Source organism: Nerophis lumbriciformis, linkage group LG06, assembly GCF_033978685.3.
Source record: "Nerophis lumbriciformis linkage group LG06, RoL_Nlum_v2.1, whole genome shotgun sequence".
NCBI lineage: Eukaryota > Metazoa > Chordata > Actinopteri > Syngnathiformes > Syngnathidae > Nerophis > Nerophis lumbriciformis.
In genome coordinates this window covers 31,959,623-31,985,950 of record NC_084553.2, presented here as the reverse complement: position 1 = coordinate 31,985,950, position 26,328 = coordinate 31,959,623, and the positions used below count along the sequence as shown (strand labels likewise).

The 26,328-nt window shown below is 39.6% G+C and overlaps 1 protein-coding gene across 5 annotated transcripts in view; it reads right to left on the bottom strand.

The window, feature by feature from the left end:
• The window catches only part of furina (furin (paired basic amino acid cleaving enzyme) a), a 163,447-nt gene that overhangs the window by 74,450 nt on the left and 62,669 nt on the right, over positions 1-26,328 (bottom strand). For all 5 annotated transcript variants that reach the window (XR_009815623.2, XM_061964155.2, XM_061964157.2 and 2 more), the window contains exon 3: positions 16,393-16,491. Coding sequence is in view for 4 of the 5 variants with exons in the window: in XM_061964155.2 (XP_061820139.1) it covers positions 16,393-16,491 (99 nt within the window). In the remaining variant the exon portion in view is untranslated. The remainder of the gene's footprint in view (positions 1-16,392; positions 16,492-26,328) is intronic.

The window sequence follows — 26,328 nt, the reverse complement described above, 5'->3', positions numbered from 1 at the left end:
GGAGGAAAAAAAAAAAAAAAAAAAAAAGTTGGTATTATTATTTCTAAATACAAAAAATAATCCCACGTTAATTAAAATGCAAAGTAAAGCTTATTTAATAGAAATATTATTTGTTACAACATTAGCCCCCCCCCCCCCCCCTCCCCCGCACGGTGCGCCCTCTCCCTTCCCGTATCATGACTCTTTTTGGACGTCACCACATCAAAAAATCAACACAATATGTCAAAACGGCCAAAACGGTCAGGTGCCCAGGGAAGAAAAAAGAGAAAAGAAGAGGAGTAGAAACGAGAAAAGACAGAGTTAGCAGGTAGGTAACGTTAGCCTACATGAAATTATTTGTCTGTTACAGAATGTGATAGTAACCTGGCTTTTTAGCATTAAGCTAATGTTACATGATTCGGCAATTGCTAATCAATAAATAGCTAGTTCTGTTTTAACGTCGGGTTAATATTGTGGAGGGGGCTAAATTGTTATGGAAAATAATAATGTAACGTTAGGTAATTACAGTACTCACCTTACATTTCTCAGGGACATTTGTATTAGATCTTTTAAGCAGGTGTTTTTTGTTTACATTGTTATTGCCTTCTGGTTAGCTAATGTTTGCCCTGCAGGTAATAGTCACTTGTCCACACCTTTATATATTAGGAAATAGTTGTAAGTAAAAAAAAAAAGGTCAAAGACAAAGCTATTCGGTTTCTTGTGAGTATATACACTTCACTGCCGATGTAGGGGGGCGCCACCTAAAATCTTGCCTAGGGCGCCAGATTGGTTAGGGCCGGGCCTGGCGAAGTTGGTAGAGTGGCCGTGTCAGCAATCGGAGGGTTGCTGGTTACTGGGGTTCAATCCCCACCTTCTACCATCCTAGTCACGTCCATTGTGTCCTTGGGCAAGACACTTCACCCTTGCTCCTGATGGGTGCTGGTTAGCGCCTTGCATGGCAGCTCCCGCCATCAGTGTGTGAATGTGTGTGTGAATGGGTGAATGTGGAAATACTGTCAAAGCGCTTTGAGTACCTTGAAGGTAGAAAAGCGCTATACAAGTATAACCCATTTATCATTTATCATTTATATTATGGTAAGAGTCATTCTAATAACTATAACACATGCTATACGTTTACCAAACAATCTGTCACTCCTAATCGCTAAATCCGATGAAATCTTATACGTCTAGTCTCTTACGTAAATGAGCTAAATAATATTATTTGATATTTTACGGTAATGTGTTAATAATTTCACACATAAGTCGCTCCGGAGTATAAGTCGCACGCCCGGCCAAACTATGAAAAAAACTGCGACTTATAGTCCAAAAAATACGGTACTCTAAAAATGTTGGTCTTACTTAAAAATGCACGCATTTAGTTGTATTCAGAGTTAAAGAATATTATATGGCTCTCAGGGAAATACATTTTAAAAATTTTGGCTTTCATGGCTCTCTCAGCCAAAAAGGTTCCCGACCCCTGGCGGGGTACACCCTGGACAAGTTGTACATACTGTATAGACAAACAATCATTCACACTCAGACACAAATCTATGAATAATTTGGACTTCACTTACTTTACTTAATATCCATGTTTTTGGATGGTGGGAATAGGGATGGGTATAAATTCTGTCATGTCCGATTGCAGACTTGGCACCAGCTCAAGCACTTAGTGGGCAAACAGGTGTATTCATAGCGTACTGCCTCTACAGTAGGTAATGGTACAACTGTTCATGCCAACAAAGAAAGCATGACTGATAAAAAGCGCTCAAAAGTAAGGCTACACTTTTTCAAATTTGCTAGCTCAGTGCTAATTCCAATTGGATATGCCATATGCCTGATACTTATTAGCATTAGCGATGTTACATAGCTATTTAAACACCACCTAATTTGGTATTTAAAACTATAACTAAGGTGCACAGTAAAACTAAACAGCTGGTGTGTAATGAATACAATACTTACAATATACACACTTTGCAGGATTCAACAAAAAACAAGACTGGCACATTCAACTTGATGGCAAAGAATACTTCCTGACTACGGCAACACACAAAGGACAAACTGAAATGTAAACAAACTTGCAAATGAGACTTGGAACTTGTGTAAGAAAACAAGATAGCACAGTTATCATTATCAGCTCAATTGTAAATGTTAAATAAAAAAATGTAGATTGTATTACTGAACAAATACACATTTATTACCACATGAACGCACACAAAAGTACCAAAAATGTATTGGTACCATATCAGTTCAAATGTGAAATGTTCCCATGGTGGGAGGAACATCACATTGTACTGTGAGATAATTTAAGACGATGTGGAGGCGGACTATTGGATGGTTAAGCGAGTCATTTCTCTCTGTCAGTCTTTATTGGCTTTCTGTTTAAGGAAAACAGCACTATCGACTTAGAAGTTTCTTTGCAGGCAGAGTGACACACTCAGTCAAGTGTAGCAACCACATTTACCTTCATTCAAATACCAATGTGTTTCTAAATTGGACAGAAAGAAGCTACTTTATCCTAATTCGAATGTCATCCAGTGTAATTTCCCGGCGTAACAGCTACTATTTCTAAATTTAGCTCAAGCAGTATGTGATGCAAATTCTTGATGTTAAATTCATAAAAACAAACTACACACAGTCTCACTATTATTACAATATGGTGTCAAACTATTTACAGATATTGGAAAAAAATATATAATCCCTCCGATCCGATTAAACACCGAAACCGTCAATAGATGGAATAGAATTGCCTTTATTGTCGTTGTGCATTCAAGCAACACAATTGCTGTGGTGCTTACCACTACAGTGCAAAAATACAAACAAACAGCAGCAATTGACAACAGTAAGAATATTCAACTACATTAACGACTACATGCACTGTAGATACAGTATCTAAAACAATTGCAAAAGTGTAAGTCAATAAGCCTACAGTTGTGTGGAGTTATGTCATGTGCAAATAAGGGAAAAGCATTGCACAATTTGAGCAAAGCAAGTGTCAAAGAGCAGCAGCAGCATTGGACATATTTCCAAAATGATGACTTAGTATGTAGAGTTTTTACAGACATTAGAAGAAAATAGAGCCACAACACATCATTTAATACATTGTGGTTTTGAATTTCTTTGTGCACCTTCAAGAGTGGAGAGAGTGTCTTCAGCAAGCTCCATTAATATCGATGAAAGGAGAAACAAAATGACAGCAAGAAGGCTGAAATACTAATCTTTCTGAAAAACAATAAAGGATCGGATAGACTTTTATTTATCCCACAATGGGGAAATTATGTGGTTGCAGTGCAGATACAAAAAGTCCACAAAAAATAAGGTAAAAAAACATGAAAAAAGAGGGACACATTAAATGTGTAAATGTGTACGAGTATGACATATAAAACTCCTAAAATCCTTGAAATAATACAAAGGACATAAAAAAACATTAAAATAGTACAGAGCTGATGCAACCAGCTGCCACTTCAGTATATCATTTCTACATACATCTACCAAAATACAAGTTCCTCGTGTTGGAAGTGACATTTATTTTAAATTGGCAAGAGCCTTAAGAAGTCAGGTATGATTTTTATGTTATAGCTGCTTACATGTTTGTCACGCATGCACAAACAAAAAAGAGATCTTCTAAGACCGAAAGCGTTTAAAAACATGCTATACCGGTTGCTATATCCCAGTTGAACCGGTGAGTGAAGTCATACGCTTTTCCAAACACATGCTTTTGTAACATAACATTATCCTTGTTTTGCATGCGTATGTATCAGTGGGGCATAGCTTCCATTGTTGAACCAGAAAGAGGCTGGGGTTGCAGCTTTTTTTGAATGCGAGCACCCTCTGTACCAGGGATATTCAACTAAATTGTTTTGGGGGCCACATTTCCAGAAAGTTAAGGACCAAGAGCCCAGATTTCTCCCTTCACTATTAATCTTATTTTGTATATTTCAGAGAACCAGTGTCCTCTACAGTAGATTTTTGATTTTGTCAGACTTAAAGGAGCGCTCTACTGTTTTTAAGGACCTTCTACAAAAAAGTTAGTCAAATAATCTGCTGCAAAACACAAAGTTTGTTTTCATTTAACTTCTGGCCCACCAGTTGAATAGCCCACAATTATGAAAAAGAGATGACCCTAAAATGTAACCTTGAGGAACATTATTAGTATAACTAAAGAAGCTGAACAAATGAAGACTGACTGCATCTGAAGTAAACAAGCTACAACAAAACTTTATAGTTATTAATCACATTTTGAATGAAAAATGTGTAACGGACAAAAAGGAGAGGACTTAAAGGGGTGCCCTAAGAAACGCCTGAGTTAGGAAAATCAAGTTTGGACCACAGTGTTCTATGTTTGCTAGCAAAGTTAAAATCTAAATTCAAAGATCTGCCAAGCTATTTACCCTGGTTATAGTTCCTCTATACAACATTGCTACTTGTTTCATTGATGATTAAACCACACTGAATGTGAAGTATCTCATTGTACACTAATTTAAAAAAAATATTTTTTCATTTGTTTTAAGACACGGATTGACAAATTGTTTACAAAGTTTCACTTTATTCAGTCCTCCTTGAAATGTACTGCTTGGTCTGGTGACCATTCGGAAATGCAATTAAAACGTGTGTGTTTTAAGTTTAAATTAAAAAAAAAAAACAGCAGCAGCAGTATTGCATAGTGTGTGTCATGTTGTGGGCAATTTCTTCTTTCAGGGGAGCAGAATCATTTTTGCAGTTTGAACATGATGTTGTGTTAAGCAAAGCACATGCAACAAAGAGAAAAAAAGATTAGCAGGGTTTCCTCATAATGCATTTGATTGTGGCAATGTGCCACGGCTTCATATTAGCCGCCACACCTAACAAAATAAAAGTAATATAATGTATTGTAGCGTCCAGAAGAAAAAGAAAGTCTGACTGACGTTTTTTTTTTTTTTTTAGTTTATATTGCCAATTTTATGGTAACAACCGACCCAATTCCAACACGTATTTCCTCCGTGCACACACGTCTGTCTCCGTGCTTCAGTTCTAGACACACAACACTTCTTCATTGTCCGCCGACACAGTGTGTTCACAGACCATGGGAAAAATGACCATCATAACACACTAACATATACATTAACACCAGCAGGTAGTTACAGTATGAATGGCTATGTATAGTTTATTATTTGCGCACTATTGAATATTGATTCACCGAAAATTGGGTCGAAAAAATAAATACTTTGATTACCGGAACAGTGCTCCCGAAACCGAATGTTGTGATGACGTACGTAAGCTATGCACACGGGGTTGTCTGAAGCGGAGGCAGTGTGTCCGCGCTGTGGACGTACTTTAATATATACAAGATATACCCGCAGAAAGCGATCTTCACAAATTAAGATGACAATGGTGGCTCTTATTTTCTTAAAATTGCAGCGCGAAGATGTCAGGCTCACTGCAGCTCGAGTCACTTTTCGTCCCGGACATGGAGAGACAGGAGTAAAGGGTCTCTAAACACGAGTACAATCTCCAATAACACCAGAAATAAATGCTAGATTTGTTGCCAGTCAATGTTATTAAAAGGATTGGAGAAATCTCTGGAAAAAAAAAGTAATTCTCAAGAAATTACATTGTAATAAGCAGCAACATTTATTTGGCAATTTAGGAGAAACCCTGATTAGTGTTGGTATCTGATTAATTGGTATTGGCTGACATACAATGTTGCAGTATAGGTACATATTGGTGTCTTGACATGAAAAAGTGGTATCTGTACCACACATCTTACGCAGCTGTCACTATTTCACCCAACCACCCATTGTAGAAACGCAAGCACAATCTAGTTCGACCAATCCAAACCGTAGAAGAGCATAATGAATTGAAGCGGACAACTTGGTGGTAACGTGGCTATTATAAGAAAGATGCGCAGTTTGTGTTTGTCGAGCATGCCTGTGCTTTAACATTTGCATTTAGCACTGTTTAAATATAGCAGAATCTAACTGAAGCATTTCATGATCCGTATGAATCTATTATAAGTTCAATTTGAACAAAACTTAAATTTTCATAGCTTCTATCTTTGATCAAGGGATGCATTGCTAATGATGAGCAACAGCTTCACAAATTGAACTGGCAGCCAAGGGGCAGAAAGGAGTATCAGGCCTATTGTTCAAAGTAATTCATTTCTACACATAGGCATTTTGTTCATGGAATAGATTTCCACTAACAAATCTACAAATGCCTTTTCCAAGGTAGTCCTACTAGAGTTATTAGTCCAAGGAGGGTACAATACCATACCACTTAACAAAATTAAATAGTTGGGGGAAATGTGTAAAGAACTTTCTGTAAACTGGCATTGATGTAGAACAAACAAAAACTGTTTACCTGTTTTTCCATTTTAGCCCTGAATTATCCAAAAAGGATTCAGTCAAATGCATGAAGGTGGAGAATACTGTGGAGTCAACTTTGGGTCCTCATTAGGCCACATTAGAAAGGCTCTAATAGCCAGCATATGAGATCTGGCAGAGGCCCAGGTTTTGTTGTCAGTAATTACTTATACTCTTCAAAAAAGTTGGAAGCACCTCTAATTCAAACTTCATCTTCACTACTTGGAATGCATGACTTTTCGCAACAAAGTTTTCCTAATTTAAAAAAAAACTGTGGACCTCTGATGAGTATGTCAACTGAATTAGATATGGACCACAAGATTAAAACTGCTTTGATCAGATAACTAATTGCAGCAGAGTAAGGTAAAAATGTTGTTTTTTAAAATAGCAACCTTTCATGTTTAAAAGAAAAATAATACCATCTTGTAAATATTTGTAGGTACTGAAGACCCCGAAAGGGACAAGCGGTAGAAAATGGATGGATGGATGGACTAAAGCAGATGTGACCCTTAGTAAACTTTATAGAGCACATGAAACAGTAATGCTTCACATTCTATGAAGAGTTGTGGGAATTCAACAACAGGAAACGAAGACTGGCTGGTAAAGGAAATCCCAAATAGAGAGTGCCTGGTTTAGCTCTAACAAGGGCAACAGACATGTTCTCTATTCCCTGCCTGCACCTGAGCTGCACGACCACAGTATAGGCTCACTCTGAAAATGACTAGCATCCGCAATCTCTCTGACAATTATGAGGAAACAATCGTTTGTACCATGGTTATAAATGATCTTTGCCTTCTAGCATAACCTAGTAGTCAAAGATCCTGTATAATCATGGTTAATCAAGGTTGAAGTCAATGTTCCCTCTAATTTTTCATGTGTGTGAGCAAACGCAAAAACTCCCTGAGCATTCAGTGGAGCCCATGTGAGCAACATCAGACGTGCACACTGTGGCTACACCAGCAGCACACCTGTCCCAAACCTGACTAAATAACAAGTTAAATCTCCACCCATCCATCCATTTTCTACCGCTTGTCCCTTTCGGGGTGGCGGGGGGTGCTGGAGTCTATCTCACCTGCATTCAGGCGGAAGGCGGGGTACACCCTGGGCAAGTCCCCACCTCACCGCAGGGCCAACACAGATAGACAGACAACATTCTCTTATTATTATTATAATCAAATGACAGCAGTCATTTCCATGAGGTTATTTTCTAATATAAGTGTTTAGGCCCACTTACAATGACAATAACAAAAAATATTGTTTTTCATGAACTGTGTACTTGTATTGTTTGTCTGGGTGGAGGTCCTGCTTTGGAAATAATTTGTACCCCTTTCAGACATTGCATTTAGTTCCCATTAAAACATTCACATGTTGCACAATGAGATGTAAGCAGGGGATCATGTGTACATTCCTGCAACTTCCTGTTTGTAAAAAATATATTTTTATTAGTATTTATTTAATATACTAACAACATTTCATGATTAATATTTATAAATTAAGATTCCTAATAAATGACACTAGAATAAGCACACATTTGATTGGTAAATCATAGTGTAACGGCCTGGAATTACACTTTATGTGTGGTGTTGGAGTTGTCCGACTTTTTGTGTGGCTGTAAACGCATCACTGGCTAAGTGCCATATGTGCATGTGTTGGCGCAAGTGAGAAAGAGCGAGCGGCTGCTGTTGATATAACAAAGTTGGCTTTGGCCTGGTTTGAAATGACCAGTTTTGCTAGATATCATTTTTTTTACTAATGTTTTGGTGATGTGTTTATGGCCGACAATAAAGAGTTTTGCTCAGTAAAGTGATCAATTGAATTAATGTCCTCAAAGCGTCTCGACAGACGTTACAATATTTGAAACAATGATGACGAAAACTGTTTTCTCTGTCGTGTCGTGTCGAAAATTGTTATGCGTTTATTTTTCTATTTGATTTTGTGCGTGGCATAGATTTGCCGTGCGCAGAGGACGCTTGAGCAGTGCGCAATTGCACAGGCGCGGACCTTAGCGGGAACAGGGGTTATAGTGATTTGAATTCCAGCATAACCTAATGTTCATATCATTACAACTTTGTAAAAGAAAAAGACTAAAAATAATTTAGCACATGGACGTTTCTATAGATTTATAAGTCATTGCAGAAGTGTCTGTCTGACTTTCAGTCAGTCTGGGCTATGATATCAATTTGTCTAACTTTAGCTTTGGTATATAATGATTTTGGGCTTAAATGTGCACACCGATCAAATTCAAAAGCTTTAATCAACTCAAGCATCTGCTAGAAACAGTAGAGTCGTGGAGGCGTTCGTCATTCGACATAGCGAGCGGTAAAGAAATTCAGTGTGAGCTATGATGACGGCGGTAAGAAAGTGATAGATAAAACTGCGCCTATGTGCAAGACCTGTGCAACACGTGGCAGTATCTGGCCCTCGTTGGGCGCACTTCATCCGAGGCAATACGCTGGGTTGCTTGAAAAGGGAAAGAAGATGGTGGACCATCGGGGCTCTGCCCTCTGGGGTCAAGACGACCATTGCACAGTTTACAGAGTCCCTGCCCGGACCTTCCCGTCTTCGGGGTCGTAGACTGAGTGCTTGTTGTGCCCTCACACCCCAAAGGGGAGCAACTGGGCCCCCTCGCATGCAGCGCCACTGTTGGTAACACATCTAACATGTCAAGTAATCCTCGGCGACATCACCGATGTGTCAACTGACAGCGTAAGAAGAGAAGATTCAGGTAGAAAAGCTAGGAAAAAAACGTTCACTTCCCACAGTTTTCCGACAGCCTCTCAGTGGTGACTCGGCCAGAGCAAAAACTCATATCTCCATGTTTACTTTGGTTGTTTCTTATTCACACAAGGAAAACGCTAGTGCTGATCAAGTTTGATGGAATAGTATAGTTTGAAATGGAATAGAATAGTTTGATATTCATGGAATATCATGCGGTTATAAAGATAGTATATATTTTGTTTACATTAATTCAAGTGTCAGATATTTTTGTAAGAACTACTGACATAACTACTACTACTTCTAATAAATGGTAAAGGTCTGGATTACAGGGAAACATGGTATTCTGGGGTGGTAAAAAGAAGAACAGCACCATAACCTGCACCATAACCACAAAATTGTGATACGACCCGAACAATTGATATTGTTCACTGTTCTATCCCTATTTTTCACCAGTATCACACCTGTCCAAAAACTGACCTTATAACAAGTTACTTGGCTTGTAATGGATTAACATTTTTACAACGGTAACTTCCATTTGATGAATTTTAACGTAAGTGATTTGGTTTTTTGATTGATTGAGAAGTGTATTGACATCTTAAAGAATTTAATCCATATAATGGACCACTTACAACAAAAAATACGTATAGACCTGGGTAATAACGGCCCACGGGCCGAATATGACCCATCAAGCTTTTCAATTTGGCCTGCAGGACATTTCCAAATAATATTTTTAAACCTTTGACATCGAAACTGGAAATATGATATGCAGTATCGTTTTCAAATTATAGTCTTGAACTGTATAAAGTATTTAAATGGTTGGACCTGCGCTTTTGAGTGACATCAGAGTTATTACTGCAATCATAGGCACTATGCAGGCAGACGAGGCAAAGCAGAGTGGGCCGGGTTTGTTTACAGAGCAGCCAGCGTGAGAGGCGGGTGTCAGGGAACGACACGGAAGCAGATTTCTACAATAAAAATTCTGCAGAAAAGTGATTGTATCGGATATGTGGGTGCCTCATTACGGCAAAATCAAACAGTTTTGTGGGCTCAAACTTTGACACTCTTTGGTCACTGTAGGCGTGTAGTCCTTAAATGTGACACCATGTCATGATAATGAGGAAGCTGCGCTTTGTTTCATGTACGACTCATTTATTTCGCCCGTCTTCACACAAAAGAGTTAACTTGGCTTACACTATTAGCAATTGTCGTGACGCAGACACCTCACGTGACTTACAACCAAGGCAATTCTCACAACAGACCACAGCTCTTTATTCACTGACATTCCCAAAGTAAATGAATGAGAGTTCCTTCAGCTGTCTGACACCTTATACATAACTTGCTATCTAATGTAGCCGTTTTTAAACAACTGAGAGGGGATAAAATACAATCACTTCAAGAAGTTTAATTGACTCAACTTATTTTTTAATGTACGTGTCTTTTTCTTTTTAAAAGGAAGAGTAAATGCAGATGTAAATAGTCTACTATGTAAAGTTGTTTATGGGTGTGTTTACGATCTGTACCTTGTTTGCTATAGATTTTTTCTATAAATGTGGCCCCAGTGTCAAATTAATTGCCAAGGTCTTGTTAAGTAGGTTGTAACTTGTATGTTTGGGTGAGATCCTCTTCTGATTTGGGTGGGGATCAGCTTTGCCAGATAGGAAATGACCAATGAAAACACCAAAAGCTAATAATTATTGTATTTTGAGGACAGTTATTGTAATTTCGAAATATGAAGCTTCTCTGTATAGTACAGCTTATAATGCAGTTTTACCTTTAAATAAACAGCAGAAAAAAAGACAACCTGCAAAACACGTCAGCACCAACATACGTCAAAAGCACTAACGCACAATGCGCCATTATGACATTGATTAGCTGCATAAGTAAAGCATCTTTGTACGATCCCCTGTGATGGCAATGATTGCCTGCGTAAGTTAACACTTGTGAACCACAACATATAATTTTCTGGAGTTGGAGTGCTGAGGAGCTACTAGTGTGCAACTCAAAAGTCAGACCTGTCAAGTAGTGCGACGGGGTGGGTGCTTCCTCAGAACACCAGCCGCAAGAGCCCACCCACTGAACAGTTGTTGTCACTGATTTATCTGTTGTTACCACTTGTTGTAACACATAGAGCTGTAGTAGTTTGTTAAGTGTCTGTACTAGGGTTGTCCCGATACTGATAATTTGGTACCGGTACCAAAATGTAAATCGATACTTTTCAAATACTTTTTGATACTTTTCCAAATAAAGGGAACTACGAAAAAGTGTCATTTTTGGCTTTATTGTAACAAAAAATCTTGCAATACCATAAATATATGTTTCCTACTGCACTCAAAGAACAATTTTAGAAGGTTAAAATATAAATTAAAAGGCATTAAACACATTGTGTTTTTCTTGTTGCACTCAAAGAACAATTTACAATTTTCCATATTACATATAGTCTGCCATAATCAAGGATTAGATTATAATATAATAAAAAAGCTTGATTTACATTATATTAAATGCTTCATGATTTATGGTTGCCAATCCTGGTATGTGCTTTAAGAAAAATACAATTATTAGTAAGTACTAAAAACAAAACTATGGATAAATTTACCCAGATAAGCCATGTAGCAGGTAAAACATACTGTATCTGTTAAAGATAAAACACAAATTGTAGCAATTTGTTACCAAATTCAGTCATTTTACTTGCACTAGTTGACGTTAGATGAGCGGTCCTAACTCCGCTAATATTTGGCATCAAGCCAAGCAGCTGTGTGCGTGTCAACGTATCTACATGTGCACAACAGGGGAGCTGGTTTACGTATGTGTGTTTGCGAGAATGTCAACGTGTTGGCTGAGTGACGTAAGTGAGTGAGTGGGCGAGTACAGAAAGAGAAGCGCGTGCACTGCGCAGTAAAGTGATGAATGGCCGGTTGTGTCCTACAAAAATAATAATACAGCAACCAGATTGTCACAAATCGGCGGCCTCGAATTCTGACCGGAAAGCGGATCTTAGCAGACCCATTGCTGGGTAAAGTGAACTGAAGGGAACATCTCCCCTGCACTCCTCTACTACAGTCTGGGTTCTCTGACGCACAATGACACAACACAATAAACTTTTCAAAAGAATATGGCGGCTCAGGTGCCGACTTCTCGACTTCTCAGATACAACGCTTTGGTCACCGACTGCATTTGGCAATTGGTGAGTGACTACTGTGTTATATACACCAATTTGCTTGAGAACATATATCTCTCCATGTTGCGACTTTATCACAAATCTCATCTGTTTGTTGTTCAGTTCTGTTAGCGACTTCGGACCGCAGCTAGCATTAGCTCCTCTCTGCTGCTTGCTCGGTGTGTCTAATGTCTAGCTAATCCCCATAGCCCGCGCGAACTACCCTACCGGGTGGGTGGCTGAGGAGTGGTTTCCAACCGAACAGCAAGCAGTCTTAATCGCAGTGAGCGAGTAGAGGCTCCATCAATCACTGCGCACAAGCGTGAGGCTATAAACGTTAATGAACAAAATTAACGAAAACTGCTTTGACATAATAGGCTAACTAATTACTTTATAAGAATAAACAACACATTATATTACTACTTACAACAAAAATAATCTGAGTACTCTCAACCCTAGTTATCTAGCCATAAAACACTTAAGCAACCTTAAGCACTTTGCACGTTTTGTTTAAGATGGCGGTATATACCGTATACCGTCATTCGGACTAAAAATACCAGGATATCAATTTTGGTCCATATTGCCCAGGCCTACGTGTACATCTAATCAAATTCATAGGTTCCCCACCTAGCAGCACATGTAAATAGTTGTTGAATTGTTAGCGTTAGTTCCTGTTTATTACCATAGCCCATATCATTAGTCCTTGTGTCATCTTCCTGTTTTTACTGTGTGACGGTTATAGTTTTTTCTTCATTTTATCACACTGTGTTTTAGTTACTTGCTTGCCCAATAATGGTCCTTTCATAGAGAAAAAACGATCTGACCTTTTCTTACCAACAAAAAAAAACCCACAGTAACATAAACAACAGTGGGAAGAAATGCATACTGAAATACAAGATGCAGGTGAACAAGATATTTTTTCAGTGTTTTAAGGCAAAATGTGAGTTGTGCAACATGTAGTTAATGTTCTGGCAAAACAAAAGTGTTTCGTTTATTTGGGTTGAAACAAGTGATGGAAATAAAGTAGTAACTGTCAGCCATTTTGCCTTTGTTAAAGTGGCTCAGAAGAAAAAAGGTTGGAGATCCCTGCATTACTGGAATTACAACAGACAAGCAGTCTGCATTAAGCAAACGCTGTATTGAAAAAACAGCCTCTCAGACTGCTAGTTTGGAGGAATCAGAATCAGAAATACTTTAATAATCCCCGAGGGGAAATTAAGATTTTCAGCAAAATCCCATTCAAGAGCAGACAAACATTACAGGGAGACAAAACAGGATCGCTGACGAGTCTGCAAACGTCCGGCGCCCCTTAAAAAAAAGGTGAGAAACAGGTAAACCCGAGTGGCCTGTGGAGCAGCTTACCACTACTATCTGAAGCCTTGACCGTAAAATGTGATTCCTTTTGTTCTCCAAAGATAATCTTTCACAATAATTACCATTAGTACCTATACATTGTGCAATTTAAAATGTGTTTAATAAGTATGTGAGCCATATCATACGGCAATATGGATGTTCTCTTTCATCCAGGTAATTGTATTCTCAGGGCATTCTATCGCTTCTATGCATTTATTGTGTTTGCTTCCTTTGTCACGACTGAACTGGACTGTTCAGTTTCAGACTAGATTTGACCAATCTAAGACCCAATCCGAATTCTCTTTCCCCTTCGTCTAAGAATCTAGTGCCATGTGGAAGAGTACGCCCCTGGGATTTCGGACGTCGCTCGGTCATCAACCCTTGCCACCAGTGACATAAATCAGATGCAATAAATGTTTGTTTACTTGCAAGATGCAGTCACACAGGATTTTCAGCTTTGTTTTAAAATTTATTTTTTTGAAAATGTATTTATTTATTTTTAATTATTATTTCTTTAAATCTGTCCTTAAAAATCAATTTTCTACCGCTTGTTACTCTGTGTCTCCTAGTTGCTGAGGCAAATCCTATTTAAAAAAAAATGCATATTCACATCGATAACGTGACATCATCGCGCTCGCGCAGCAGTGTCGGCCGAGCGTGGGCAAGTGCACGCTCTTTCAGTCAATTAGTGCGCGTAATTGTTTTAACCCAATGCTGCCCCCGAGTCAAAAAGTTTGGGGACCCCTGCTCGAGCCTTTAAATAGACCCCTTTTCAGACCAGTTGATCTGCTATATCTCTTTTCTGCTCTGCCCCCCTCTCCTGCGTGGAGAGGTTATCAGGTGACCAAGGATCAGCCTCCATGGATGACGCGCTAGCTGTTCGAAGTCGGAACCTAGGATGGACTGCTCGTCTGTTCTCTGATCAGTTGGTGACGTCTCTGCGCTGCTGACTTGTCTCCATTCAAGATGATTCCCTGCTGGCCTCCCAATGGACTGGACTTTCACATGACCACTCCTTATGCATCAGTCGGTGACGTCTCTATGCCCCAACGTGTCTACATGCAAGAGGATCCCCTGCTGGCCCCACTATGGACTGGAATCTCACATTATTAACTGTAACCACCGGTTACCCAAGGGGGCATCCCCACATCTGCGGTCCCTTCCAAAGTTTATCGTTGTTCCCATTGGGTTAAGTTTTTTTCTTGCCCTGATGTGAGATCTGAGCAGAGGATCTCGTTGTGGCTTGTGCAGCCCTTTGAGACATTTGTGATTAAGGGCTATATAACTAAACTTTGATTGATTGTGCTGTTTATTCGTTCTACATCGATAAAACAAATAACATAGTCCCAGCTATTTTTATAAAAATACACGGGAACTGGACCATTTTAAAAAGCTATGAAAAAATACAAACAAATAGTAGGTAATGTTTACATGGCATAGCAAAGGATGAACACCTGAACAAAACTATGAGTGTCATTATTATGAAAATCAAAAAGTAAGCTTATTGCGTAGATTTGTAGGCTTCTATTTGTCTGTTTTATGCCATCGTTTTAGCAGGCATAGTGTAATGTGGGAAATGTATCTTTCCCGGAGAGGTCCCCAAGCTTAATTTGTTTCTGGCACTGTGCGGCTGTAATACTTGGCCCTTCCCCCTTAGCTGACGGAGCAATCAGACACCACTTGATTGACGTGAACGCTCAAAACCAAGTGTTAAAGGCTAAAAAAAATGGGGAAAGGGGAGTATTTGGATTGAGCCCAAATCTATTAGCCTGGAATACTGACTGGACTATGCATTTATCTTGTTTGCTTTTTTTGTCACAAGTGTAAATTGGTACAGTTAAAAGAGACGAGTGGGTTATTGGAGCTGAAACTAATTGATGGTACAGTTACTTATTGCAAGAATAATGTTACAATCAAGATACACAGCAGGGTTTTCAGGGTAAAAGCAAGCTGGCCAAGGGTGTCGTGGCGCTTCAATGCACCAGGATAATCCATAAATGTCAAAAATCTTCTTTTTTGGCATTTCCATTAGTCACCTTTTTTTTTGGTGGACTCCAACCATAACCTTCTAACATTTTGTGCCAAACAATAAGCAAATAAACCTATGTGCACTGATGCTCTTGTAGATGTATGTTCTTTTCCTTTCCTGTTTACTGTAATTGAAGTAAGGCCCTGTCATTTATGATAAAAAATAATATATTTAAATACAGTTTTAGGATATTTTCCAAGGTTCAAAATAAACTCACACACTCTTTTTACTTAGACTTTCAATAGCCTTGTATTCCCATTGCTGTGATGAATATTAATTTCACACTTCTCGCTTCGTCCTACCCAGTGGGGTAGGGCAAATATTCATTTTTAAACTAACCTCATATTTACTTGCAAGAATACTGGAAATGTGAAATTTCCATTTTCATCAGTCAAGAAGGCTGAACTACGTTTCAGCGGTCCACAGGGGAGTGTTTATGTCTTGCAGGCCTCCTCAGGGAAGAGCCAGTTCAGCTTCCATCACTCAGATAACACGACAACAGGCAGTGTGGATGCTGAGGCTTTTCTGGGAGTAACATTTGAAATAACTAAATGGCTAATGATTTTTTTTTTATTGTTATTATTTGTAGCTGTTAGCTTTCTATAAATACTTTTTTCATCATTTATTACTTAATTAAAATGATACACTGTATTCAGCAACAACTACATCAGTTAGATATATTTGCAACCTTAATATTATATTTTATCCACACTCTTCCATCATGAACATTCATGCTACAATGGCAATTTATCTGAAAATTCATGATGTTCATGAAAGTTTCTTGTTTGTCTAAAGTATGCTGAAAAAAGAAGACATCTTACCTTGGGATTTTTAAGAAGTCGGATGTGTGTGCCCCTGTGATCAGACAACGATCTCTTCACCACTGTACGATGCCTGAAGTGATAATAGTCACCAAAAACCTGAAACAAAAAACAAATACAGCTAAAATATCTATGCTCAGCAGTGAACCAAGCAATGCTAAAAATACGGTTACACAAGAGTAATACATTAGAGTGCTGCTACATTCATTTTTGGTGTGCAGAGTTGTGTTGATACGGAAACTATATGAGCAGCAGAAAACTGTACAAGCATGGAAACAGACACAGTTTTCTTTGAGTCCCTTTGGACGATGATGTAGAGATACTGCAAATTGTGTTGTGGCTTATTTCAAGCCGTAATATTGTTATTTTATATACATCTAAGTAGGGCTGCAACAACTAATCGATTAAATCGATCATAAAAATAGTTGGCGATTAATTTAGTCCTCGATTTGTTGGATCTATGCTATGCGCATGCACTGCGGCTACATCTCATGAGGTTGCAGTAAGCCAGCCAATGATGTGTCATGTGCAGCTCACGTGACGACGCCTTCTCCTTTGCCTGGAAACATTCGAAAAATGGCGGAGGAAAACAGTACGGATAGTTCAGCGGAGAAACATCTTGAGGTTAATGCTTCAATGGAGAAAAGTGTACGACCTAAGTCGTCAAAAGTGTGGGAACACTTTACTTTAAAGACTTCAAAGAAGACCGTTTCCTGCAAAGTGTGCAGCATGGACCTCGCATGGCACGGAAGTACAACATCGCTTCGGGAGCACTTGAAGAGGAAACATGTTGGAGCCATGGATGAAGGGAACTCACGGTACGTAACTTTTTAAGTCCATAGTCCGGGTACATTGATCCGTTGTGTCCGTGTTTTTAATCTTTTGTTAACAAGGAGATGTTCTTTAAGGAAGCGCAGCAGCAACTGTTGTGTATTAACTTTGAGCGATGAGTGATGTCCCACTCATCGAGGGTGGACGCTCCCCTTCCCTCTCCCTTATCTCTCCTGCGTGCTTCTTTGTCTTGTCGTTATGAAGGTTTTTTCCCCACTCCAAACTAGGCCCCCTTAGGAGCCCAGTCTAGATTGTATTTTTTTTACTCATCCTTCCCCAGAGTTTTACCTTTTTCCCATCTTTTACGGGGCGCCTTGTGGCGACCCATCAGCGTTCCTGTTCTGTAACCCTGTACACTGTTTGTTTGTCTAATCTTGAACGGGTTTGTGCTGAAAACAAAGTTTTGTTGTACTTGTGCAATGACAATAAAGACCTACCTACCAGAGTGTTATGAACGTTTTGGAGAGTGCGACGACTTCATTTTCTGTGTTGTTTTAAGTCACAACAAGCATTCACGAGTTCAGCTTTTTTGTGAGTAACGTTAACGTTATCCCTTTGTTGCAACGCGGGGCTGATAATGTGTCTCCGGCAGATTTGACTCCGTTTTGAGAGAGAAAACGCTCGGTTACCAATTTCGAAATAAACGTAACGCAAAATTGCTCTCAATACTGATGTGTGGACAAGTGTAGCCACGGAAGCCTACCTTGGCAATACATGCCATTACATTGGAGACGAATGAAACATGAAGTCAATCTGCCTTATGACCATGCCACTAGAGGAAAGACATTCAGCATCCAACATTGGTTGGAATAGGTAGTAGCCAGGTTTGAAATTCCCCAAAGTAAAATTATTGCTATTGTGCATGACAATGGTGCACTTTATAAAAAAAAACATTTTACAACATTTGCTTTGTTCTATTTGGCAAGTTGAAAGAACATGGTGCCAGTATGCTGGTTTTTTTCAATGAAATACTGGAAAGGAAAGAAATGTAGTTTGTCTCTTTTATCCAATTATAAATTGATTAATCGAAGTAATAATCAACAGATTAATCGATTATCTAATTAGTTAGTTGCAGCCCTACATCTAAGTAAACAGACCAATTGTTGCTAAAGATTGATACATAAGGAAGGCCCTTGTATATAAAGCCAATGGACAGTATGGACAGTTATGAATGCTCATAACTAACTGGGCAATGGGTATGTATTAACGCGTGTAAGTGTGTAGAAACCAATTTAAGACCCTTACTGTCCCCACTAAAAGGAAAATGCCATAAATGAAAGAAAAAATACAGACATCGAAAAGGTATTAGCCGAGTCAATAATTTCTCTAAAGCAGAGCGGGTAGTTAGTCCTTTGTGTTGGCCAAGATAAGAGCGTGGGAGGTGAGATGGAAGGTATACAAGGAAGGCGGTGAGGTCCATAAAGATGTGTCATGAAACAATACAGTGATCAATTCCTACACTCATGCCATTTGTTCAAATGCATGGAAATAATGTCAAACAAAACAGCTACTTCTGGCGTGTTCTGCATTTCTGTCTGCATTGTATTACGGTAAGGTGTTCTAAAGAAGTTTTTTCTAATCATATTTCAAGCCCATCTAAAATGTATATTGATAGTGATTCAAAAAGAGAACAACATGTGGTCCTGGTGCAAACTACAACCAATTGAATTTTCCATTTTGAGAGTACAGTATGGTACTGTTCAGCCTGTCCTATTGCAAAAACATTAAGACATTTAATTAGAGTTAATGACTCTTCTCCTAATTGCAAATTGTATTGGTGTGGACCTTTGTCTTAAGGTCTGCAGAAAATAAGAAAACAAAAATACAGTGCATCCGGAAAGTATTCAGAGCGCTTCAACTTATCCACATTTTGTTATGTTACAGTCTTATTCCACAATGGAATACATGTATTTTTGTCCTCAAAATTCTACAGATAATACCTCATAATGACAATGTGGAAATTAAATGTAAGAAAATGTTGCACATTTATTAAAAATAAAAAACAAAATCACTTGTACGTATGTATGCACAGCCTTTGCTCTCAATACTATATTGATGCACCTTTGTCAGCAATTACAGCCTAAAGTATTTTTATGATGCCAAATGCTAGGCACACCTATGATTGGGTACTTTGACAAACGACAATGATCCAGCCCTCCCCACGGGGCAGGCTGTCATATAAAAAGGGCTGATTGGCAACTTGGATAAGGTATGCCCAGATTGCCAATCAAGGACAGGTGAGGGAGACAGTGCTCAGGCCAGAGGAGGGGTGGAGGCAAACAGGAAGTAGAAGTGAATATAAGATCACTAGATACGAAACGATACAAAATACAGTAAAAATAAATAAACACAGTCCAAACCTATCATGACAGTCCTACTGAAATGTTATTGACCAGTGCACTGAAATGTTGGAAGGCATACACTCATGCAATATGAATTATGTTAAGCTAATACTATACATGAAACTAGGAATACAAATTACTAATACAAATATCAAACACAAAAAAAACATATTGTTTATTAACATTAACTAAGTTGCGGTTTATGCATTTGCATGTTAATGTGTAAACATAAAATGATTATTTATAGTATATAAATGCAGGGCAAACATTTTTAATATTTAGATTTGCAATTTGTAATTTAGTGAATGATTTACTTGTTATGCTTTATATTTGGATAAGTGTTTATTCTTACATCATGTAGTATAGGATTTGCATTACAGAGTTCATAGTATACTGTTCATTTTCGATGGGCTTGCAATCACATTCCCCATAGTCAATAAAGTTACATTTGATTTAGGTTTGTGCAATGAAACATCCTACTCAATTCTTAAAATGAATTCTTATGAAGATGAAATATTTTGTGTTGCTCGGATAGTCTAATTACTGCATTATGATTTATTGCATAATGCACCAAATTGTTACATTCTATTAAAAACAAGTGCAGCACATGCATTTTGTAATAACTTTTGCAACAAATGATTACAAAATGTGTCATAGTTTATTACCAAAAGTGTTCTAACGAGGTAATCATTAATTACATTATTACATAATTCACCATTATTACACAATGTGTTGTTATATGTTCTCATCCTTTAAGGAGCAGTATCAAAACAGAATCATTAAATATCGAAATAACACCAAGTCATGCCAATATTGTAAAACAATCAAAGAAAACACCTTGTATTACTGTACAGCATACATCTAATCGGATATCAAGTCTTATTTTTTTCCCAACTTATAGCTTGATTCACTAAACATTAGATTGGTTTTATTTGTAAGTATTGTGAGAATATCATATTGTGAGTGACATCCATATAGTATTTTACAATACATGTCAATAAAGATTATACCAGGATATACCAAAAGAGTTGCAAAGTCTTCTTAAAAAGTTGGAGGACAAATTAGCACCACTATGCCTACACAAACACAAAACCAACATTCCCGACAGCAATTTGTTTCAAGGCAAACAAGCTCGTACAGAAGCATTAATGCAAATATATACACAATCTGTTTCAGAGGTCGCCTCCCATTAAGAAGAGCTCAACTGTTACCAACATATTCACACTCACACACTTTATTGCCACATTTCACTCATGTATGTCCATTTCATGCAAAAAGTCTATCCTCCAGCTTAATAATTATCTGGCAATCAGCAACAACACGTAAGGGCTAATGATTTGGGCCATTTATTCCAGACCACATTGTTTTTGTGAGGCTTAACCTTTTTCCATTGGCGGAAAAAGTAATTTACGGTTGGAAAAGTGTGGATTCACAACTTGAGTGACCATTACCGATGCAATAAAACTGGTCGCAGATAGAGCAGAAAAGGTTCACCAGGGGCTCCTTTGAGTAGCTTATTTGTCAACAGAGACATTAATTCAGGCATGATTGTGTGTTTGCCCAATCTCTGCTAGCCAAATCACATAATGGGAAAATGTGTGAAATGGATGTTGACAAAAACATGTTTTAACAAAAAACAAAACTGTCTGGAGATAGAACTGGAGAGAGGTTTGCTGCTGCATAATCGTGATATAAACTTGCTTTCCACATGGAGTCTGAAACTGCATCTGCAAATTTTGGTAATTCCATGAACAGAAGACCATTATTGTATTATAAACCACCCATGACATATTTCCTTTACATTGCACATATTAAGCATTTATTTGAGCAAACACAGTGCTGGGAATTAGCATATTTTGCATCAGCAGCTTGTGAGAAAATGAGACACGCAATTTACGCTCAGAGACTTGACTTGTGTGTATATTGAAGGTGGAAGGAAGAATGTGATATAATTGTAAAAATAGTTTGAACATCTGGACTGCATTTCTGCCAAAGTACATTTAGTAATAAGATGTTCTCGATTTATTTTTTACCTCACCACAGTGAATTTAGCATATTCTTATCTCATAATTATTTTCAACACACATCATTTGTGTATGGTGTGCATGTCCTTCTGACCATCTGTGTGTTCCCACCAACTTCTTCTCACAAACCCATCCACCCATCCATCCATTTTCTGCCGGGCTAGTCCCTAACGGGGGGTGCTTGAGCCTTTCCCAGTTGCACTCGGGCGGAAGGCGGGGTACACCCTGGACAAGTCCCCACCTCATCGCAGGGCCAACACAGCTAGACAGACAACATTCACACTCACATTCACACAATAGGGACATTTTTTGTTTAGTGTTGCCAATCAACCTATCCCCAGGTGCATGTCTTTGGAGCTGGGAGGAAGCCGGAGTACCCGGATGGAACCCACGCCGCCACAGGGCGAACATGCAAACTCAACACAGAAAGACCCCAAGCTCGGGGATCAAACCATAAGACCTTATTGTGAGACACACGCACTAACCCCTGTTACACCGTGCTGCCTGTCCCACAAACCAAATAGGTTGATTGAAAACTTTGAATATCGCCTGTAGTTGTAAAGAGGAGTAGGAATGTTTGTCAGTAATTAAATCTGAGCAAGGGCACTACTGTTTTTTTGTTTTTACCAAATGACAGTTTGTAGCTTATTGCGATGCTGCACAGAAAAAGCAGTGTAGGCTAGGTATGACTAGGCAACCTTTGAGACATTTGTGATTAAGGGCTATATAAGTAAACTTTGATTGATTGATTGATTGTTTGATTGTAACCATTATGGTTACATGTCAAGCGCAGATGAGGCCAAATGAAGGTTGACAATGTAGAAATATGTCCATTAGGACAAACTAATCTAAAAGCCCATACAGTAAAAAAAATAAATATATGTATATATATATATATATATATATATATATATATATATATATATATATATATATAATCAAGGCCCTTTGTCGTCCAACAAAGTGGCCATTTTACACCAACAGCAACTACATGCAATACAGCAAACAGACTAGGGATGTCCCGATCCAGGTTTTTGCACTTCCGATCCGATACCGATGTTTTTGAACTTCCGATCCGATACCGATACTGACCTATCCGAGCATGTCCATCCATCCATCCATTTCCGGGGGGCGCTGGAGCCTATCTCAACTACAATCGGGCGGAAGGCGGGGTACACCCTGGACAAGTCGCCACCTCATCGCAGGGCCTACACAGATAAACAGGCAACATTCACACTCACATTCACACACTAGGGCCAATTTAGTGTTGCCAATCAACTTATCCCCAGGTGCATGTCTTTGGAGGTGGGAGGAAGCCGGAGTACCCGGAGGGAACCCACGCAGTCACGGGGAGGACATGCAAACTCCACACAGAAAGATCCCAAGCCCGGGATTGAACCCAAGACTACTCAGGACCTTCGTATTATGAGGCAGATGCACTAACCCCTCTTCCACTGTGCTGCCTTATCCAAGCATGTATTAAAGTTTAAAGTTATTTAGCCTATGTTGATAAGGGTTTTAGTACTCTTGATAACAACTAGCCAGCTGAATTAGGTGAGTTTGAATAATACACAATGGTTGGTAACAAGAAACTGATCTGTTTATTCAAGGATAAACACAAAATAGACAAAATTATACATGACAAACAGAAATGGCATCATTGAACTAGGGCTGGGCGATATGGCCTTTTTTTTTAATATTGCGATATTGTAAGGCCATATTGCGATACACGATATATATCTCGATATTTTGCCTTAGCCTTGAATGAACACTTGATGCATATAATGACAGCAGTATGATGATTCTATGTGTCTACATTAAAACATTCTTCTTCATACTGCATTAATATATGCTACTTTTAAACGTTCATGCAGAGAAGGAAATCACAACTAAAAAAAATCACTATTTTTTTCATACGGTGTTGATCTGGAAATGTTTGCCTCGGCATTTTGATGGTGTGGGTGTGTGGCACCGAATGGAGATAAGCGTCTCGACAGACGTTACAATATTTGAACAATGATGACGAAAACTGTTTTCTCTGTCGTGTCCGTGTGTCGAAAATTGTTATGCGCTTTTTTTTTAATTTGATTTTGTGCGTGGCATAGATTTGCCGTGCGCAGAAGACGCTTGAGCAGTGCGCAATTGCACAGGCGCGCATCTTAGAGGGAACGTTGCTCACACGACTGCGCTAGCATCACAGCTAACGTTAGCCATACTGCTACCTCTCTGCTCGGGGAGGACGTATATACGTATGTGACGTATGACGTGACAGTATGTGACGTGTGTAAGAAGGTGTGCTTGCTGTCTGTGAGAGGGAGACACAGGAAAGAGTGAGAAGAGCCTGTTGTGTAATGCCAACAGCTAAAAGCAACTGCGTGAGAATCCACAGACCTGTAGAATGGAAACGGAAAATTAGGGAGCAGCAGAAAATTGGAATGTATTATTTAAATCGGTGCGTTGGAAAACACGGACGGGAGTTTTTTTTTAAACTGGATCGGCATTTTCCAATGCCTTGCCGATACGCATTTTTTGTCAAATATCCGCGGCCGATCCGATCGAAATATCGGATCGGGACATCCCTAAAACAGACCAAGACTACTTATCAGAGTGAACTACATGAATCAACTGTACAGAACATTCCATCCATCCATCTTCAACCACTTATCCGGAATCGAGTCGCGGGAACAACAGCTCCAGCAGAGACCCCCAGACTTTTCTTCTCCAGAGCAACATTAGCAACTTCGTCCTGGGGAATCCCGAAGCGTTCCCAGGCCAGAGAGGAGATATAATCCCTCCATCTGGTTCTTGGCCTGCCGCGGGGTCTCCTCCCAGTGGGATGTGCAACGAGGGAGATGCCCGTGAGGCATCCGCACGAGATGCCCAAACCACTTAAGCGGGCTCCTTTCCAAACGAAGGAGCGTGGCTATACTCTGAGTCTCTCTCAGGTGACTGAACTTCTCACCCTATCTCTAAGGGAGATGCCAGCCATCCTTCTGAGGAAACTCATTTCGGCCTCTTGTATCCGCAATCTTATTCTTTCGGTCATGACCCACACTTCATGACCATAGGTGAAAGTAGGACTGTAGATAGCTCGGTAGACCGAGAGCTTTGCCTTCTGGCTCAGCTATCATTTTGTCACACAGTGCGTCAGAGAGACTGCAATACCGCCCCAGCTGCTCCGATTCTCTGGCTGATTTCCTTCTCCATCTTTCCCTCACTAGAGAACAAGACCCCGAGATACTTTAACTCCTCCATCTGGGACAGACTCTCGATCTCTACCCGGACTGTACAAACCATCGGTTTCCTGATGAGAACAATGGCCTCATGATGCTGATCCTCATTCCAGTCGCTGAACACTCGGCTGCGAACCGATCTAGTGAGAGCTGAAGGTCACAAACCGAAGGTGCCATCAGGACCACATCATCTGCAAACAGCAGTGACGCAACTTTTAGCCCCCCGAGACGTATACCCTCTGTCCATGAAAATCACAAACAGGATAGGTGACAGAGCACAGCCTTGGCGGAGACCAACCCCCACTGAAAACGGATCCGACTTACATCCAAGCACCCGGACACAACTCTCACTTTAGTTGTACAGAGATTGGATGGCCCTCAGCAGGGTTCCCCTCACCCTGTACTCCCTCAGCACCTCCCACAGGATCTCCCGGGGGACCCGGTCATACGCCTTCTCCAAATCAACAAAGCACATGTAGACTGGATAGGCATACTCCCAGGCCTTCTCCAGCATTCCCGCAAAAGTAAAGAGCTGGTCAGTTGTTCCACGACCAGGATGGAATCCACATTGCTCCTCTTGAATCTGAGGTTCGACTATCAGCCGGACCCTCCTTTCCAGTACCTTGGCGTAAACTTTCCCAGGGAGGCTGAGTAGTGTGATACCCCTGTAGTTAGCACACACCCTCTGGTCCCCCTTTTTGAATAGGGGAACCACCACCCCAGTCTGCCACTCCCTCTACACTGTCCCAGACTTCCATGCAATGTTGAAAAGGCGTATCAACCAAAACAGCCCCTCAACACCCAGAGCCTTCAGCATTTCTGGACGGATCTCGTCAACCCCGGAGCTTTGCCACTGTGGAGTTGTCTAACTACCTCAGTGACTTCACTCCAAGAGATCGACGTCGATCCCCCATATCCTCAGGCTCTGCTCCTGTCAGGGAGGGTGTGTCTGATGTACAAACCCCGTTTCATTATGAGTTGGGAAATTGTGTTAGATGTAAATATAAACGGAATACAATGATTTGCAAATCATTTTCAACCCATATTCGGTTGAATATGCTACAAAGACAACAGATTTGATGTTCAAACTGATAAACATTTTTTTTTTGCAAATAATCATTAACTTTAGAATGTGATGCCAGCAACACGTGACAAAGAAGTTGGGAAAAGTGGCAATAAATACTGATAAAGTTGAGGAATGCTCATCAAACACTTATTTGGAACATCCCACAGGTGTGCAGGCTAATTGGGAACAGGTGGGTGCCATGATTGGGTATACAAACAGCTTCCCAAAAAATGCTCAGTCTTTCACAAGAAAAGATGGGGTGAGGTACACCCCTTTGTCCACAACTGCGTGAGCAAAAAGTCAAACTGTTTAAGAACGTTTCTCAAAGTGCAATTGCAAGAAATTTAGGGATTTCAACATCTACGGTCCATAATATCATCAAAAGGTTCAGAGAATCTGGAGCAATCACTCCACGTAAGCGGCATGGCCGGAAACCAACA